Source organism: Schistocerca nitens, chromosome 4, assembly GCF_023898315.1.
Source record: "Schistocerca nitens isolate TAMUIC-IGC-003100 chromosome 4, iqSchNite1.1, whole genome shotgun sequence".
NCBI classification, from domain to species: domain Eukaryota; kingdom Metazoa; phylum Arthropoda; class Insecta; order Orthoptera; family Acrididae; genus Schistocerca; species Schistocerca nitens.
In genome coordinates, this window is record NC_064617.1 from 570063910 (window position 1) to 570085152 (window position 21243).

At 39.6% G+C, this 21243-nt stretch overlaps 2 protein-coding genes across 3 annotated transcripts in view; one reads left to right on the forward strand and one right to left on the reverse strand.

The window, feature by feature from the left end:
- Positions 1–21243, forward strand: part of LOC126252089 (trypsin delta-like) — a 534570-nt gene that overhangs the window by 491449 nt on the left and 21878 nt on the right. The window lies entirely within an intron of this gene.
- The window catches only part of LOC126252088 (trypsin delta-like), a 70971-nt gene continuing 50119 nt past the window's right edge, over positions 392–21243 (reverse strand). The window contains exons 1-2 of one of the 2 annotated variants that reach the window (XM_049952945.1): positions 5600–6007; positions 392–831 (exon numbers count right to left, since the gene is read on the reverse strand). In XM_049952945.1, the coding sequence (XP_049808902.1) occupies positions 469–831; positions 5600–6004 (768 nt within the window). In that variant the 5' untranslated portion in view covers positions 6005–6007 and the 3' untranslated portion in view covers positions 392–468. Of the gene's footprint in view, positions 832–5599; positions 6008–21243 lie in introns of those variants that run through there. The other variant, XM_049952946.1, reaches the window with a different exon arrangement.

Genomic DNA, 21243 nt, shown 5'->3' on the forward strand with positions numbered 1-21243 from the left:
TGTGTAAGAAGGAAGACTTGTCAGATGACGTGATAGAAGAAGAAATAGGAGTCGACAGAGAGGAAAATAGGGATCCAGTGTTAGAAACACAATTTGAAAGAGTTTTGGGTAACAAGATTAAATAAGGTAGAATGGATGGATAACATCCCATGTAAATTTCTGAAATCATTGAGGGAAGTAGCATCAAAACGACTATTATTTTTCTGTGTAGAATGTATGAGACTAGCGATATACCTTCATACTTTCAGAAACACATCATCCATTATATTATATTGAGTATGTCCGTCTTCATTACTGTTGATATGGAATTCATAATAGAGGAGAATTAATCAATGTAGTTTTGAGGACAGTATTTCGGTTAAGAATGAGTTGATAAAATTGATACATAACATAATAGAAAAAAGTTTTATTGCCGTGGTTTTATGTTACAGTTAAGCATAATTTATTCATGACCAGGTCGATCGCTTGTTACACGACAGTTACTTGCGTTATCCAGGAACGCAAGTTGGCCACATTAGAGTAGACGCCAGGGTAGCCGGCCTGAGCGCATCCTCTTCCCCAGGAGACGATACCGTACTGGGTGGATCCTTCCACCAGCGGTCCGCCGCTGTCGCCCTGGCACGAGTCCTTGCCGCCCTCGTCTTCCCCTGCGCAGATCATGCGCTGAGTAATCTCGCCGCCGTAGGCTATGTTGCAGGAGGCACGGGCCACGATGGACGTGGTGACCGCCTGCAGCTGTAAGGGAGAGGAGCCTCCGGAGGACAGGGCGCCCCAGCCTGTGATGGTCACCGCTGTGCCTGCAGATGGCTCCGTCGAGCCGAGGCTCACCGCCTGCAAAGTACGGTACAAACTCGTCACGAGGCGCCCTTGAAAACAGTAGGGGAAAGTGCTTTGGGAACATAACATTCGCTATCCAATGTTAACAAAACTAACAAAACATTATGCAGGAATCTTTCTTCAATAAATTTCATTTAGCTATCCCTCCACTGCACGTATGTGTTACTCATTAAACAGTAACCGATTTCAGCCTGTAGTGGACCATATGTATGAAAGATAGTCAGCTAAGCATAACACTGAGCCAATCTCTACGACATGACTAATTGAAGGGGCGAGAATGATATAGCCCAAAGCCACACTTTTCTCAAAATACGTTTTTTGTGTTAGTTCAACGTCTACTCAACAGAGGAAGCTTCTGCGTAAATATTTTAACTTTCATTCACTAGATGACAGAGCAGTTCACATACTGTGAGAAAGCAGTCTTTTTCGATTCTGAAACATCCCAAAGCCACAGTGCATTGGCGCTTCCAAAGAAGAGGCTACTTCCACACATAAGCGGAAAAGAAGATTCAGATACAGAAATGGCTAGTTCTGAAGATGATTTTTCGTCCAGTGACAGCAGTTATTGTCCCTCTGATAAATGTTCATCTGAAAATGACATGTTAAGTCTACAATACTTGGGGCTTAGGTCTACATCACAGTGAAATATTATTGCGTAATTATACCTGTTATATACTCACTACTAAAAATATGTGCATGTGAATCATGAACAAATTTCACTTCTCCTATTAATTACTGCATTATTGGTAATAATTATAAATATTACAAGCCTATTTATATAATATATTAACGTTTGGTATATGTGTTGAAGTGTCTTTGGTCTTTCTCATTCTGAATACTTTGTTTGGCTTAGGATGCTGATGAATGTGAAAGGTCTCCTGAAATATCACCTGCTAAGAAACCTAAAGTCAGAAAAAATAGAAGAAATATCAACAATAGGAAAAGGGAAAAATGTAATCGTCGTAGAAATTATGACAGAGAGTACATATCTGATAAAAAAGGACAAATTGTTTGTCCTAAAATTCTTGGTCCTGGATGTAAATGTAAAAAGAAGTGTTGGAGCAAAACTCATGAATGTGTAGAACAGATATTCAAATCTTTTTGGGATATGGGTGATTTCAATTGCCAAAATAATTACCTTCTGAGCAGTATTAAGATGCAACAAGTGCAAAGGAGGTAACGATGATTAATGATAATTTGAAATTGGTTTTTATATCATGTGCTTTTTATAAATAAAATATTATTATTTTGACTAATATATTTCACTTTTTAAGGTACACAAAGAAAAGTAAAAGCACAATTTCATGGCGAATGGTGACTTCTTCGTACCAGGTCAAGGTTAATGGCTGTAATATTTTGTTATGCAGAGAAGCAGTTTTAAGTGTGCATGGGCTTCAGAAAATCAAGGACGTCTTAAGAACTTACAAAAGAGGTATTTAATGATGAAATTAATGTTGCATCCAAGAAAATCCATAGTTTTGTTCTGTTGTGCTTATTTATCCAGTGTCAGACACAAATTCACTAAATTAGTCTAACCTGGGCATTTACCTTTAAAATCACTTTTCCTTTCTCTTTGTTTCCAGGAAAAAAGGGAACCCATCAAGGAAAATTTCACAAGTAGCAGTTCAGACAGTTCACAATTTCATAAATAATATACCTAAGTATGCCAGTCATTACAGTCGCTCACAGAACCCCAATAAAGGGTACTTCGATCATGACATGTCAATTTCTTCATTATATCAAGAATATTATTTGAAATATAGTGAAGAAAATAATGCACCACAAGTAAAAGTTTCGAAATTTCGAGATATATTTAGCCAAGATTTTAATATTGGTTTTAAATTGCCTCATTCAGACACATGTCATGTATGTGGCGAATTTCAAATTCAAATAAAAAATGCATAGTTGATAACTCTGAAGATATTATTAGAAGATTAAAAATTGAAAGGGATCTACATCATGCCAAATCATCTGCTGGACAAAATATGATTACACAGCTTTCCAAATTACCTAGGGAAAATCCTGAGGAATATCTTACAATAGCCTTTGATTTACAACAAACCTTTCCAACACGAAGGCTTATATCTGGGCCTGCATTCTATAAGAGGAAATTGTGGACTTACAATTTTGGTTTTCATGATTGCGGGTCTGAAAAGGGACATATGTTCGAGTGGAGTGAAGACGAAGCAAACTGTGGATCTGATGAGATAGGAAGCTGTCTGATAAAATTCTTAGAAATACAAAAGTCTCAGGCAAACATTCTTCACGTTATTAGTGATAACTGTAGAGGCCAAGACAAAAACTGGGCAATTGTTACAGTAGAGAGATCACTAGTGCGTTCATGAAAATTTTAGGCCATTGAACACTGGTTTCCACAAACTGGACACACACGACTGCCCTGTGACCGAAGGTTTCGGTCGAATTGAGAAACACGTTAAGAACAGAAACCCCACTGTGTACACCCGTCGTGATTGGGCTACAGTCATTATAGGATCGTGCAAGAATAAGCCATTTTCAGGCGTTAAAATGAATGAAGCATACTTTATATATCTGATACCACTGTGGATAAATGTTGCAAAAAGGGACAAACATGATGATGGATCTCAGTTCCGATTTTCTGAAGCGACAGCTTTTCGTTTGGATGAAGAAATGCCATCAAATTTAAAAGCGAAGAATCAGTACACTGAATTTGAAGAATTCAGAACTGTAAATATCACTAAGAAAGGACGAGCACATCAGGAAAGTAATCCGTTCCAGCTGTCAAGGAAATACTTAAAGCCCATTCCAATTTGTGAAAAAAAAGTCAAATATGTTATGTCATTAATGCCATACATACCAGATGTTTGGAAGGGATACTTCAACAATCTGAGTGAATCAAAGGAACAAAGTGATGAAAATGAAACAGAGGTGACAGATATTGGCTATATTGTGTGAAACACTGTAGTGACTGCCATTGTAAGTTATGTAGGATATTGTTGTACAAATTTTTGTAAACATTGTGTAAAGTTAGTATGAGACAGACCAAAGCCCTGGGGATATTTTTTATTAATAATGTTTAACTTTGTTCACAATATAACTATGCCAACATGTATATTAACACATTTGAGAAAAAAAACTAGTTTTGTCAAAAAACCTGATAAGTTGAAATATGATTTATGGATTTATCCAAAGTTTTAAAATGTTCCCCTGAATAATTTACATATTGAGGCTTTCGATTATGTCATTCCCACCCCTTCAATTCATAGTAGTCAGAACTTGCTAAAGGTCACATTAAAATGTGATATAAAATTTTATTTATAGCACAGCTCTTTCATTGAGTTCCACAATTTTGATTTGATTATTTCATTGAAGGAGTGAAAGAGAATGACTTTTAAAGGAAATCGTTCTGTACAGCCAATACTGTGATTGTCATTAGAACAGTAGAACGGTTGAAACATAGTCCTCGCCACATACGAGTATGACGAACAAGTGGAGAAAAGATTATCAAAGTTATGGATTATATTTGCAACAAGATACAAATGTGTAAAGAAAAAGTACAAGAGAAACATAATTCAAATGTTTTATGAAATGCTTGTTCACAGAAAAAAGTGTGGTTTATAAGTAAACTCCGGGAAAGCCTCATAAAGGAAGGAGAGAAGTAATTAATAACAGCGGTAAATAAACGCACATGAACTGACATACCTCGATATATGGAATTAGGGGAGAATTCAATGCATTAAGTGTAATGAAATCCCAGAAAAGAAGAGAAACGTGAATCAACATCGTTAAAGAATGTTTGGAGGAAGATTACCTCTCCGATAAGAAGATCTAAGCCATTTGCGAGAAGTAAGAGGAAGCGTTGGGCTCCGTAAAAGCAAAATAAATAAAACTTTAATGCCTGAAGTGAGGATGATGAATGGACTGTGCGGTAATTAATAATGACGGACTGTTGCATAATATGTTTTGTATGTGTCGTAAGATGGTAATTTTGAGGGAAAAATTATTGCTCTAGCATTTAATATCTAAATTTAGAGACGTTTCATCGATACACCTAGCCAATTGTTATGATTGAGAGCTGACTATGTTGCCGTTACTTCATTAACGAAGGATTGATGTCAATAAAGGTTAGAGAGTCTGAGTTGAGAACATGGTAGTCAAGCAAACTGTTCACTCAGCTATGATCCTACCCCTTCCCCCTTCCTGGCACAAACTTTGAATTTTTCGTTTGATAGTGAGATTTTAATGTCTAATGTCTAAGTCGGGGTGGCCACTATGTAGAAAAGTATCTGCTAAGTGTAGCTAACTCTTACAAATAAAATGTTTCTGATTTTTACTGTGGTTATCATTTAGCGACCGATCGGAACTTACTTTCTGGACAACCCTCGTATTTCAGTACAAAAGAGTAAACATGTCATGTAATAAAATTAAAATATACCGTCGTGAAGGTATCTTTTTAGCACACCATAGCTTCCTGGATGATCTGACACAAATGTCACCATATGATAATGATCGTTCTAAGGCATGAAAGTTCTCTTATGGACAAGTACCTATTTGAAGAAGATAATTGTTATGGTAGCGTATGCTTTTCTAGTTCCTTAAGTTATGGTGCTACCTGGGAAGCATTCGTTTGTTGCCCAACGAATTCTGTAGTTAGTACCGAATTTAAGGCACCTGGAACTATGTTCGAGAAAAAAACTAAGCAAACGATCTTTAGCGTACAGTTCATATTTAAAAATAAATCTGAAAAATGTTGAAGTAAATATTTTCTGTGCGCGAGTTGTACCTGAACGTTGGAATCGAAGGAGAATGATCCGTCAATCTGGATGACGCCGACGTCGTAGTCAGTGGTATCGGAGTCGTAATCCCCGTGGTAATATCCGTCGGCAGCATCGTACACAGTTCCGCCGCTTCCGCGGGTGGAAGATCCGGCCCTGAGGGACACGAAGTTGACGTAGGCGCCCTCGATACAGTGGGCCGCCGTCAGCGCCCAGTTGGAGCTGATGATGGAGGCGCCGCAGCTGTGGGAGCCCAGCTTCTGCAGCGACAGCTGCCAGGGGTACTGCGAGATGTCTACGGCCTCGCCACCCACGATGCGGCCATCGAGGCGCGGTCTGGGCAAGTGGGACCTCGTGGAGGGCGCAGCGCTGCAGAGCGCCACCAGCAGGCACAGGACTACGGCTGTCTGCATGGTTCTGGCCGGCGGATGATCACAGTCGGCTGTGGTCAGCTTTTATAACGGTCTTATCGCTTTCACAAGCGACTCTCCACTCTAAAGACCTCTTGACAATCTGATACTCACGGTCCTGCAATTAGTTCAGCGAGGTCAAAGTAATAAATGAATATATGGAGCAGTATGTTTCGTCACAAAGCTCTCACTAGGGGCAGTTTATCTCATTCTATTTTCTCCCATCTGGACCTTGAACAGCTACGCTGATAGATCAATGAGGGCACACCGAATGATTTACGTAACATAGGCGAATATTTTCCTTGGGAGGTGGGGAAGTCCGAATACCCTTTTGTTCTTTAAGAATAAACAGTATTTTCAAAATGAGACGAACAAGGAAGCGCTGCAACCGCTTCAGAGAATACTGTCCAAAAGCTTCAATTCATCTCTGATTGATCTAACAACGGTACTTCTTCAGATCCTAGATAGGAGGAAATGGAATGAGATATACTGCCGCAAGTGAGACCTTGGTGAACAAACATACTTCGCCATATATTGATATATTACTTTAACCTCGCTGAACGAAATGCGGGACCGTGACTAATCAGCATTCTGATGTTCAGGAGATGAACGCTGGAACTTTTCCCCACCAATCAAGGTAAATCACGGTGAAACAAACAAGGTCGTTTCCTGTCTAAGCTCTGATTCACTACGAGACCCGCCGGAGCAATAACTACAATGAGAAAAAAACCAAATAGATAACACGTCTGTACCCAGTGTTGGTCCAGATCACCGAATTAGTTACCTCGAGAGTACACGTCGAAGCTGGTGGTTTCGTGTGATGTCACCAATTAATGGTACAGTGCTCCCATGCTCCAACCCCTCCCCCTTCCCATTTCATAAATACCAGCTTCGTTCGTCCCCATACACCGTGTAAACCAATATTGGTGACCTCATGGTAGTACGACTCCCTTTGAAGTAGTTACCTGGGAAGAATGTGATAGTTGCTAGGACGAATCTTGTGTAAAAAACTATTTTGATATTCATATGGGGTAATTACGGAGGAAAATGGTGTGGTCCCAGATATCGAATGGGAATTAAAATCTATTTCCGCTGGAATAAAGATCTCACATATCTGTATGTCATAGTACCATTGTTTCAACTTCCACAGCAACCTAATGAAGATGCCGTCACGCAGTGAAGAAGAGCAGCAATCTCTCGTCTGTAGACAACAGTTACAATACCTCCGGTGTAGATTTAAAAAGTTGTGGGAAAAGAAAACTAAATTAACAAGCCGCACTATTATCCTCAGGATATACTAGTTATGTTATGCAGGGAGTTTTAGCCACCGGGAAATACAACACTGAGACGGTTACGGTAGTCCACACTGAAATGACGTGGTTCATCTTCATGTCTTATCCACATCCTCTCTCGAACAGCCAAGGGTCGCTCTCTAACGACTCAGGTAGTAGACCATCGCCAAGATTTTAATGGCTGAGGATGCTGCTTTGAACTTGCTATTCTGAGGACAGCTGCTGTGGCACCACTCCATTCATTGCCGTTTTGTTTCCGGTTCGCAGTGATGAACCCATGTTCCATAGTCTGTGACGATGTTCGACTAAAATAGTCACCATCAGCCTCGCAACACGCAAGCAGTTCCGCACAGATGGTCCTTCCTAGCTCTCTAGACAGCGAGGAACCCGGCGGGCGCTCACGATTGAGTACTGAAACTGGTGGACGTATTTTTCAGTCTTACCAACGAAGACGTCCAATTGTGCAGCAGGGTTCTGATTGTGGTCTGTCGATTACGTGGAATGACAGTTCTAACACTGAACGAGTCACAAATGTAAACTGCAGGCGGGCACGGGTGACATCGGATAGTTTTGTGTGACCTTGTTACAATGGTGACAGACCCCTTGCCCAACCTATCACAGCGCTTTGGTTCACTGACAAGTCTTCGGAGACATTCTGCAAGCGCATATGGGCATCTGCGATTGTGATTTTCCGCCGAAAGAAACTCACTGTTAGCTCAGTGGAACACACCTTGTGTACACACGCCTGAAGGATACGGACAGCGCAGCGATATATCGGAGCTTCACGATACAAGAGGGACTGAAATAGGTATATGTCTCTCGACTAATTCCTAATTTTTTCAACTGAAGACGCCTCGGAAAAACAAGTTGCATTACTTATTGAAGGCTCGTAATTTCTCTGTGTAAGTTACTTTCTGTAGATACTTTGTCCCAGTGTACCGTCAACTTTTCTTCTACCCATGACATCTAGGAATGGTAAGCGACAATATTTTTCCGTTTCCATGATGAACTGTATATTCAGATGGAGCGAGTTCATATGGTGGATACACGTAATATCTTAATTCTTGGGGACACAGAATAAATGAAAAGTCTACATGCTGCAAGACGCACTGAAATGTTGGTGACTTGCCGTCTGCGGTGCTTTTTCCTCAAAGTTTTCTATAAAATATTTGGCCACAATTGGAGAGAGAGGACTTTCAATGGCGACACCGTCTACGTGTTTTAAATACTTGAGAAATAACATGTGGTAAGCACATGCAACTTTTTGTTTCTAATGGTCCTGCAGAGTTTTTTCGTAAATAACAAAGTCAGAGAAATCTAAAATATCCGACCCTTATAGTTTATGTGTTTTCAGACGTCCTGTGAAGTACTGTAAATTGTTAATATGGTCATCATATTTGACTACGAGAAGTCTCAGTCAACATTGAAGTAGATCTACGGCCAGGAATCTGGTAATGGCTCTAATGCTGCTCTATACTGGGTGAGGATGAGAGCCGTCGTCATGTATTTTCGGTAGGACGATCAGTACTCGGGGGAACGTCAGTCTACTGGCGCAGATCTTTAATGACTTTACTCGGAAAAAAACTATTCTTGAGAAGGGGTAATTTGGTTCTATAGATCTTGCCAGTTGGATCCTCTCTTAGCTTGAGACAAGCAGGATCATCGAGCAGCATCTCTTCCTTGCCACTGAATTCAGCTCGTGAGAGAAGGAGGATGACGTTCGACTTGAGGGAAGGTAAAATAAGGCTGTCCTTGTCTGCTCTCTGACTGAGTCTTCCAGCTGAGCAGATTGGCGTGGCTCGAGTTAAAATTCGCCAGCAGCCCCTCCTAATCTCTGTGGCAGCGTAAGGGAAAGTTTAGAAGTTTCCTGTTGAAAGGAAGCTGTCACATATCAGATAGGACCTTGAGAAGTGTTGGTGCGTATTTCAAACGTTTCTCTTCCACCTAAACCTTTGCGTCATCTACGATCACTCATGTGAGACTTGGCGCATTCTCTTCTTGCCCTGAGGGGAGTCTGCTTTAACATTTGGCGACCCTGGCATGTGGCTTAGACTAGTCAGCTACAGCCCAGGTAGTGTTACTTACCTGAGGAATCAGCCGCAGCAGCATTGCCTGGACACGAGGCATCGCTTGTTTCACGAGAAGTCTGAAGTTTAATGCTCAGCGTCAGCTTTCTGGGACTGTGTTTTTAAGGAGGCTGTACAACTCAGTACTGCGGTCAGTGTTACTTAACGGATGCAGGTTTTCAATTCAGTGCCGCCTGGAATCAAGGAACTGATTTGAATTAAATTAAAACAGGAGGAACAAGAACTTCTGATTCATGATCCGAAGCCGCGCGTTGCTGGCACTTAATTCAGTTGTTAACCACAGGAGCAACCGGCAGCACAGTGTCCACGGCGCTTGGGCGGAATGCCTTTCTGTGGCTCCTGGCAGGGTGCACTACCAGCGCTGTTTCCATTCAACTAGTAGCGTCTTCCGGTGAGGTAAGATCTTTAGCCAGGAAACAGGTAATGGCTCCAGTGTTGCTCAATACTGCGTGAAAACGAGAACTGTCCTTATGTATTTTCGGTATGACGTACCAGTACTTGAGGGAACTGCAGCCTGTTGTCACAAATCGTTAATGTCTTTAGTCGGAATAGAACTGTTCTTGACTGATCATAGAACAGACTGCTCCTGGCCTCACAAATTTCGACGCCTCTGCCCGATTATCATAAGTCGCGTCTTGCAACAGTGACAGCAGCAACTAGCATCACTTGAAGATGTCTAACAGTTCCATCCACTAAATATTGTGCTTTCTGTACAATATAAGACGAAGGCAAATCCAAGAAGGGTATATGTAAGCAGCACTTGTTAACGACCCCTTGTCATATTGGTCGCAGCTCGTGGTTTAGTTAAGCTGGCGTCGGTAGCTCAGTGTGTTCGGTCAGAGGGCTGGCTGCCAACTGTAATGAAGCAACCTGAGTGAAATATTCAACCATCAACTAGAACAGGTTTTCGGCCAACCAAGTGTAGAGGAAAAAACATAAAAAAGGATGGTGTTTTTCACTGCTGCCCCTTGATAACGGGGTCCCTGGCTCGATCGATTCCCTGTGCGGTTGGGGATTTTCTCTGCCTGGGTGTTGGGTATTTGTATTGTCCACATCATTTCGTCATCATTGATGAACTGGCCACAGCGAAAAGTAGAAAGATTGGGAATTTTTAGGGGCCCTGATAACCATGCCACTGAGCGAATCACAAACTAAACTAATCACAATCATCAGAGTCCGATTGTTAAACGGTTGAATAAAAATATTATTTGATGTTTCGTATTACGAAAATATGTAGTTTAAGTGATGTAACACTCTACCACTGTTGTTATGAATCATCACTTAGTAACTTTGTTGGGAAACCTAACTTCCTCAAGTATGTTCTCGATAAAATATAATAAATTAAATCAGTGATAGTCGTTAAATCTTACTTCATTACCTGCCACATGTGTTCTGTACTGTTACAAAAGGATTTGGACATGTAGAAATAATTGTGACAATTGATCTGAGACGTTATAGTCAAGTTTTTAGAGGTCCTATTCTAACTGCCCTTTTCCAAGCGTTAATACGTTATTTTACCTAATCACAAGGCCCTAAGTTTCTATATTACTTTAACGCTTTTAGGCATCATACTGACGTGATCCCTTTCGTATAATTTGATTCATCTTACTGACAACGTGTATCAAATATTATCAAACAAAATCTATTGAAAGGTAGTAGAGAAGAGCAATTATTTTCATTAGCTGCTAAAAAAAGTTGTAAAGACTGAAAATTTTTTACCCTAAATGAAGTCAGATTCATTGGCTTTACCAGCTTGAAAAAATTTAATTCAGCCCATAATGGACATTGTATGTTAACAGAGCGCTTTTTGACGAAGTAATCTGTACACTTCTACTTTTGGTTTTGTATAAAAATTAAATGGAATTTTAATTACGATGAAGATGTGACTTTACAATTATAAAATAACTAATGGTAGAGCACATATGCCGCTCGAGCTTTCTGTCACCACGCAAGTAGATTCCAACTTCATTTAAACAGTCATAAATTACAATTAAAACAGGAGAGCTGCAAAATTGGTCATTTTACAAAGTAAATCCGAACTCGAATCGTTATTAGTCCAATTTTTAATGGCAAAATTTTACATGAAGGCACTTCCATCAATATCGTGTCCCTGTCACAAGGGGAGGTACAAAAAAATCTAATTTCACTTTTTCCACAGACAACTTGATAAAAGTTATCGGAGAACAAGTATTATCATCACATATTGGGATTTCAGGCGTTAATTTTCCAAGGACTTTGACTTTGCCTTTTTTACAATTACAAAACATATCTTTCTTCCTAATAATTCACTACATTGACCATAATTCTACAAATACTTGACAGTAACAACAGTATAATTAATTAATTAATTGCTAAGTTCATCAGCAGAAACAGGACTTTCTGTTATTATTATGATCATATTCCTTTCGGACTCTACAGTCAGACAAAAGAGTTCACCTTTGTGGTTTATCAAAAAGTGTGACTGACTATCCACTCAAATGATGAAGACAGTTTCATTAGTGTAGCGTCGCTTCTGCCATTTGTCTACATATTATTCACTTCAAGTGTTACTATAAAACTTTAGAAAGGCACAGTAAACATTAGTCGCTTGGCAACTGTATTTGATTACATAGCGTTCGTGGTAAGAGAATTATTTCATTGAATAATCTTGGAAGTCGTTCGAATGTAGCTTTAAAAAGAACAAATATTATTGAGAGAGTCTTTCTATAGCATAGTATTCTCTTCATTAATAAGTCAAAGATCTGATTAAGCCTTCACTAGGTAATTATAGAGTATAACATGTGGATAACAGACAGGTCAATTTATCGATGCTCAGGATCATGTTTAACCTGTTTTCCCAGGCGGCAGCCAGAGCTAAAAACCGGTACAGGGTTTTTAACGTTAACATTATTTCTGATGATAAATAGTATGGCTCGTGAGATGAACACCCGATAAAGTTTGGGGATAATTTTACATAGAATGAGTCTAAATTATATTGAAGTCTGTATAAGTACATGGCTTTTAGATAAATATCATGTGTTTGAAATAAACTGGGTTGAAATATAGATTTTCTGGAAAACATAGTATCCAACAATATTTAAATTCTGTCGAAGAGCACGGAAGATACTGTTGTGTCTGCCGACAAATTATTAGTTTCTGTGGAGTTCATGAAACCATGATAGTCTCTACAAAAACATCGTGGGTACACAAAGTGTAAAAGGAAAACAACCCTTATACTTTTACATAAATGATATAAATAAATTTTAGGTCAATGTCAGTAAAGTATCCTACTTTTGTTTAGATAAGAGCTTTCTGGTGCCTACATAGACTGTGTATGTGTGGAGAACTTAAAGTTTCGTTACGTGTTTCTTGGCGTTCTGTTGAAGGTATAGCTGTGTGATCTTATTTGAGTCAGGGAAGGCTAATAAGTAATGCTCTTCATGAAGTATTCTTTTCTTAATGGACCTGACATTTTCCATTTTTTTTTTATCATCAGTCTACTGACTGGTTTGATGCGGCCCGCCACGAACTCCTTTCCTGTGCTAACCTCTTCATCTCAGAGTAGCACTTGTTACCTACGTCCTCAATTATTTGCTTGACGTATTCCAATCTCTGTCTTCCTCAACAGTTTTTTCCCTCTACAGCTCCCTCTAGTACCATGGAAGTCATTCCCTCATGTCTTAGCAGATGTCCTATCATCCTGTACCTTCTCCTTATCAGTGTTTTCCACATATTCCTTTCCTCTCCGATTCTGCGTAGAAACTCCTCATTCCTTACCTTATCAGTCCACCTAATTTTCAACATTCATCTATAGCACCACATCTCAGTTGCTTCGATTCTCTTCTGTTCCGGTTTTCCCACAGTCCATGTTTCACTACCATACAATGCTGTACTCCAGACGTACATCCTCAGAAATTTCTTCCTCAAATTAAGGCCGGTATTTGATATTAGTAGACTTCTCTTGGCCAGAAATGCCTTTTTTGCCATAGCAAGTCTGCTTTCGATGTCCTCCTTGCTCCGTCCGTCATTGGTTATTTTACTGCCTAGGTAGCAGAATTCCTTAATCGACTTCATGACCTTCAATCCTGATGTTAAGTTTCTCGCTGTTCTCATTTCTACTACTTCACATTACCTTCGTCTTTCTCCGATTTACTCTCAAACCATACTGTGTACTCATTAGGCTGTTCATTCCGTTCAGCAGATCAGTTACTTCTTCTTCACTTTCACTCAGGATAGCAATGTCATCAGCAAATCGTATCATTGATATCCTTTCACCTTGTATTTTAATTCCACTCCTGAACCTTTCTTTTATTTCGATCATTGCTTCCTCGATGTACAGATTGAAGAGTAGGGCGAAAGGCTACAACCTCGTCTTACACCCTTCTTAATACGAGCACTTCGTTCTTGATCGTCCCCTCTTGGTTGTTGTACATATTGTATATGACCCGTCTCTCCCTATAGCTTACCTCTACTTTTTTCAGAATCTCGAACAGCTTGCACCATTTTATATTGTCGAACGCTTTTTCCAGGTCGACAAATCCTATGAAAGTGTCTTGGTTTGTCTTTAGCCTTGCTTCCATAATTCGCCGTAACGGCAGAATTGCCTCTCTCGTCCCTTTACTTTTCCTAAAGCCAAACTGATCGTCACCTAGCGCATTCTCAAATTTCTTTTCCATTCTTCTGTATATTATTCTTGTAAGCAGCTTCGATGCATAGGCTATTAAGCTGATTGTACAATAATTCTCTCACTTGTCATCTCTTGCCGTCTTCGGAATTGTGTGGATGATGCTTTTCCGAAAGTCAGATGGTATATCGCCAGACTCATGTATTCTACACACCAACGTGAATAGTCGTTTTGTTGCCACTTCCCCCAATGATTTTAGAAATTCTGATGGAATGTTATCTATCCCTTCTGCCTTATTTGACCGTAAGTCCTGCAAAGCTCTTTTAAATTGCGATTCTAATACTGGATCCCCTATCTCTTCTAAATCGACTCCTGTTTCTTCTTCTATCACATCATACAAATCTTCAGCCTCATAGAGGCTTTCAATGTATTATTTCCTCCTATCTGCTCTCTCCTCTGCATTTAACCGTGGAATTCCCGTTGCACTCTTAATGTTACCACCGTTGCTTTTAATGTCACCAAAGGTTGTTTTGACTTTCCTGTATGCTGATCCTGTCCTTCCGACAATCATATCTTTTTCGATGTCTTCACATTTTTCCTGCAGCCATTTCGTCTTAGCTTCCCTGCACTTCCTATTTATTTCATTCCTCAGCGACTTGTATTTCGGTATTCCTGATTTTCCCGGAACATGTTTGCACTTCCTCCTTTCATCAATCAACTGAAGTATTTCTTCTGTTACCCATCATTTCTTCGCAGCTACCTTCTTTGTACCTATGTTTTCCTTCCCAACTTTGTGATGGCCCTTTTAAGAGATGTCCATTCCTCTTCACCTGTACTGCCTACTGTGCTATTCCTTATTGCTGTATCTATAGCGTTAGAGAACTTTAAACGTATCTGGTCATTCCTTAGTACTTCCGTATCCCACTTCTTTGCGTATTGATTCTTCCTGACTAAAGTCTTGAACTTCAACCTCCTCTTCACCACTACTATATTGTGATCTGAGTCTATATCTGCTCCTGGGTACACCTTACAATCCAGTATCTGATTTCGGAATCTCTGCCTGACCATGATGTAATCTAATTGAAATCTTCCCGTATGTCCCGGCCTTTTCCAAGTATACCTCCTCCTCTTGTGATTCTTGAACAGGGTATTCGCTATTAGTAGCTGAAACTTGTTACAGACTCAATTAGCCTTTCTCCTCTTCCATTCCTAGTCACAAGCCCATATTCTCCTGTAACCTTTTCTTCTACTCCTTCCCCTACAACTGCATTCCAGTCGCCCATGACTATTACATTTCCGTCCCCCTTTACATACTGCATTACCCTTTCAATATCCTCATACACTTGCTCTATCTGGTCATCTTCAGCTTGCGACATCGGCATGTATACCTCAATTATCGTTGTCGGTGTTGGTCTGCTGTTGATTCTGATTAGAACAACCCAGTCACTGAACTGTTCACAGTAACACACTCTCTACCCTACCTTCCCATTCATAACGAATCCTTCACCTGTTATACCATTTTCTGCTGCTGTTGATATTACCCTATACTCATCTGACCAGAAATCCTTGTCTTCCTTCCACTTCACTTCGCTGACCCCCACTATATCTAGATTGAGCCTTTGCATTTCCCTTTTCAGATTTTCTAGTTTCCCTACCACGTTCAAGCTTCTGACATTCCACGCGCCGACTCGTAGAACGTTATCCTTTCCTTGATTATCAATCTTTTTCTCATAGTAACATCCCCCTTTGGCAGTCCCCTCCTGGAGATCCGAATGGGGGACTATTCCGCAATCTTTTGCCAATGGAGAGATCATCATGACACTTCTTCAGTCACAGGCCAAATGTCCTGTGGATACACGTTATGTGTCTTTAATGCAGCGATTTCCATTGCCTTCTGCATCCTCATGTCGATGATCATTGCTGATTCTTTCGCCTTTATGGGCAATTTCCCACCCCTAGGACAAGAGAGTGCCCTGAACCTCTATCCGCTCCTCCGCCCTCTTTGACAAGGCCGTTGGCAGAATGAGGCTGACTTCTTATGCCGGAAGTCTTCGGCTGCCAATGCTGATTATTTATTAAAATTTAGGCACTGGCAGGGATTGAACCCGGGACCGAAGACGTTTTGATTATGAATCAAAGACGCTACCCCTAGATCATGGGTACCCCATTACCAATCTGCAATTTAAAGTTCCTCTTCTTCAAAATGGATAGTTCCAGATGTATTCTCAAAAGTATACTACCTACTACATGGAATTCTAGGGTATGTGCTAACCTTTAACGTTAGCATATTTTTCTAAGGTGTTGATTTTCTTTTAATGTTATCAGTGTTTGTCTAATTCTCTCTTCTGAGGAGCTATCCGTCTTTGGAATTCAGGGAACTTGGCAAACCAAATGGTTTATCTCTGATTAATTAAACACTGATTCAACTGGCATACGTTGGGTATATGTGTGTGAGAACTTATTGATTATTTGTTTAAAAGGCCGAACGCCCATAGCCGAGACTGTTTGCTGAATGGAAGCATAAGTATTAATGAACCAAGCTAATTTTCTGAAAAAGTCTAGCCTCAGAGTTTGGCTCCAGATGAAACCTAAAATTAAAATTATATTAATTTGATGTTTTCATAGTGGTAACTTCCACTTCGCACTGGTAAAGTTACGAACATTACCTGATAGCAATGCATCAGGATTACCAATTCTTGATATAACAATTTGTTATTTTTTTAATAATATGTACTGCTGTGATAGTTTTCTTTGCATACAAATTGAGATATCTAAAGGAGGTACCAGAAAGTGTGATTAATTTGTTTACTTCGCCTCATGCCAGAGACCCATGGACAGAGACGTCGATCATCCTGGAGAGAGTTCATACTCTTACACATATCTATGTAATATTTCGTATAAGTCTTATCCTTTATTAACATATTTCTGTAGGTTGAAGTTTGCTGAAAGAATTCTGAAATCACTGGACATCCATGGGGAAGGTGAGGACTGGCATTCACCATCACATGAATCTCTCAAATAAAATGGATTATTTTAAAATCACTCTATTACAACTTAGAGCCCATCATGGTAGTGGAGGGGGCGGGTACACAGATTAAAAGACAACTTAAAGTATAATGTTATACTTAGGCATGATAACCATAAATGTAATAGTGGCATTTTTAAACTCCATTCAGTGGTTGCAGGTCCTAACTCGTTGGTGAAATGTGACCTTTCACACTAAAGACAATACAGCTAGCCAGTCCTATGACTTGAATGTTATGTTTTTCCTCGTCTCCACTGACTCGCAAACCAAGCAAGAAGCATCTCTTTCTACATAAGTGTCCTCAGATATGTCAGGACGTAGCAGTAGTTAAGAATCCATTAAGGCTTGTTTGACAATCTTTCGACAAAAATAGTTGCATAATTTTTGTCAATGAAATTTAGCGTGCATATGGGTTTAATAATTTACTAGCTAAAATGCCAAAGAACTAGGTTATTCCAAAGAATATTGTGTTTCTTCATTTCATTGCACTGATATTGTCAATATCTGGCACTATTTCTGTATGTGAACTCACGATTCCAACAAATTTGGTTTTATCCATGCTATACTTATATTTTCGGAGGTTTGCAATAACTCCTGCCTCTAAAAAATCTGTGCTATTTTATTAAAAAGAGGTACTACTCCCATACAGGTGTTTTGATGGGTACATCGTCACTCTACAGGGTTACCGTATGTAACAGTTCACATCCAAGAACAGAGTCAAGACCCATATTAATACTTGAACTGACAAACCATATGGAGAACACGAAGTTCATAACCTCTACCTGCATATGTAAATCAAGTACAGTTGTGAGATTCCACTGCAGATACGACCTGCACAACTAATAGCGGACTTCAATATGATGATGGCACAGTCATCTTCTAGAATAATCACTCAGGCTACAGGTTGGAGGAAAATGTATGACAATAGGTTGTTTGTCTAATTACCACCATTGGGTATTCATAACCGTTTGTGATGTCCTGTTTTCTCTGCAACAGAACTACATACTTTAATTACAAATTACCTAGATCAGCTTCTTACTTCAAATTAAGATACTTGTGTTCTGACAGCTTATAACTAATATGATCTTTACTAGAGTTGATTTTAATGCAAGGAGACTGCTGACATATAGCCACAATTTTTTAAGAGACCTTGACCTCTACGCCTTGAGGCTACTTGCTGTGTCTGGGTTTCCTTTTCAGTAAATCTACATAATATACATTCTATCAATACAGACATGGTATTTACCACTGGAGATGTCTAATTTTGCGGCTCTGTCTGGTACAAAAATAAATATGAAGATTGTAATATCGATTAAACTTCCAACAATTATGAATATCGATTCCACGACTCCATTTCCGACGATTAAAGATTTTTGCGTTAATAGCTTGGCATTATGGGACCTAGTACCAATGGCAACAGTAATCTTAGAATTCCGAACTGGCAAGACAGGTATCCTCACTTTCTCACTAATTCTGTTGAATGAGTTAGTGGACGGCACATTGGCAGTAGTTCCAGTACCTAGTAGTTGGGATATTTTACACTGCAGAATTAACTCTAGCCTGAACTACATGTTCATATTAGTTATTCGACATGTTAAGATCAGAACACAGCTGATCTATGATATCTGTTCCATCACTACATCACATGTAATTAATGGTGAAAGTCATCTAAGTAATAAAAATAGGACCTGAAGTACTCTGTTTCTGATTGTAAGCCTGAGCTGTGATAGTAAATCAAATGTTGTAAAGTGAAAGCAAACCGTGCTGTAATAGTAATTGACTATCATAATGAAACACCTCATCCCGATCAAACTCTAGTATTTGGCTGTGATACAGCAACTTTAACCCAGAGTCCAGCTCTTTATTGATCTGCACATCTTTCTCAGATATGGATACATTTCATAAATTCATGAGAAAGAATCTAGCTCTGTACAACAAACTGTTCCTTTAATCCTCCTACTACCCCCAGTAATAAACACGGGATATATCGGACGTATTTTATATAGTTTACTGAACTGACATGAAAGCATACATTACTGATTTAAACCAGGTATAGTATGTATTTAAGCTATTAAAGATCTGGTCTTAATCCTTGATTTTAGAGAAAAAACAAATCAAATCTTCACATTTAAAACAAAGATCCTCTGAATGTTGTTTACAGACAACGGAAAAGCATCGTCTGCACCTTTGTGAATGTTTTGTATGCACTGAATGTTCGCATAGGGGCCACCATTTGCGTTTTGCCTGCCCTACTCACTTCAACTGAAGGAGGAGAACGAGGAGGAGGCGATTTGCTGAGCGATTCCATTTTTTTCTGTACTTGACTTGTTCCGAGTTCCAGAAGAAGTCCTCTTCTTGTGTTGTTGGTTTTTTATTCCAGTCAGGAATTAAGTCGGGGCAAATTATGAAAGTGTTTAGAGCACTAGTATCCAAAATAATGTAAGAAATATCCATGGGCCATTTTCTTGTCATACGTTTTATGGTGTACTTCCTAACTAATTTGTCCATTGTGTCTACATCTAGCCGGCCAGAGTGGCCGTGCGGTTCTGGGCGCTGCTGTCTGGAACCGCGAGCCCGCTACGGTCGCAGGTTCGAATCGTGCCTCGGGCATGGATGTGTGTGATGTCCTTAGGTTAGTTAGGTTTAAGTAGTTCTTAGTTCTAGGGGACTGATGACCTCAGAAGTTGAGTCGCATAGTGCTCAGAGCCATTTGTCTTCATCTAATTTAGTTGCATTATTGTCTACGATTATAAGAGTGTTTGCTACTTTAAACTTACGTGTCTCGTCTCTGAAATGCATAGTATTCAGAAGCCTCACTATTTTGCACTTATTTGGGCAATAGGAGACTATTGAGCTGATTCCTGGTAATCCGAAGAGACATGAAGCTCCATTTCTTTGCCTTACTTCGATAAATTCTGCAGGTAGCTCTCGACGACTTCATCTGAGTTTTCCTGGTAGAGTCATTTGCTTACATTGAAGTTCCTGTGCCGACTCGAAGCTTGTAAAGAAATTATCTGTTGCGATATGTCTTTCACTCAAGGATAAATATTCTGTCAACTTTTACACTACCTTTTTCCCTGATTTATATCTGTAGGCTGACCTTCGCCCTTCCCTGTGTACACCTGGAGGTATGTGACATAGTAGTTGTGCTGTCACATGAAGCCCATATCTTTATACCATACTTTCCAGGATTCGAGGGGATGTACTGGCGAAATGGGCACCAGCCCATAAAAGTCACCAGTTTTTCATTAACTGTAATATTGTCGTGTGGTTTGTACGCATCATGTGCTTACCCAGGGTTCAAATAAATCCCTTGAGATGCCAGGGCAACGATACTGTCGCCAGTGTTGAGCATCAACATCATCAACCCGAATACAGCGTGATGTTTCTGTGAACCGGCTCCTAGCCGTAGAACTATTGAAAATCGATCGGCCATGCTCTTCGTTCCATAAATTCACTATGCCCTCATTGGGACCTTTGTACACTCACACAAGAATAAGCAGGCCAAGAAAGAATGCAAATTCTTCTCTATCAACATCTGTCAATTTTTTACCGAAAGTAATGTTACGTCCTCTGTTGGTCCACTTCGAAATATACTCGAAAATCCTGGGCTTCATAAATAATTCAAATGCGGACTGCACAGCATTTCCATTCCTTAGTATGCCTCGTTGGGCCTGGAGCCATCTTCAATATATTTCATGCTCGCTGTCTGCCATGTAATCTAACAGGATTTTTACCATGTTTCATTCTCATTTCTCCAGTTGAAAGAAATGGGATTTACATATGTGTTTACATATTATTATTATTATTATTATTAGGTTATATATACCTACCTGAAAACATTCTACTTTGAGATGTCAGCAATTTCAACAACAATTTTTAGACGTATTATTTGAAATGAGCTATCTACTCAATTGACAAAACTTTTTAACATGCACAGGCAGAGTAATAAGCAATGATATCCATACCTTAGGTGTGTGAGCTAATTTTATGTTTTTGGAAAAAAGTATCCATATCAAATATGCTTTATGGACAGATTATGAGTTACATTTTTTTAATATTGCTTTTTATATATATTGTTTATTCACTCCATTTCTCCAAAGCAGTTCATCTCATGATATCTTTCATTCCAGGCTTTAATCCCGACCTGCGGTTTCTGCTAGTAAGGTCAACTGGATTTGGCGTATTAATTTTTGAGGGGTGACCAAATGCCCTCTCTGTCGCCAACCTGTGCC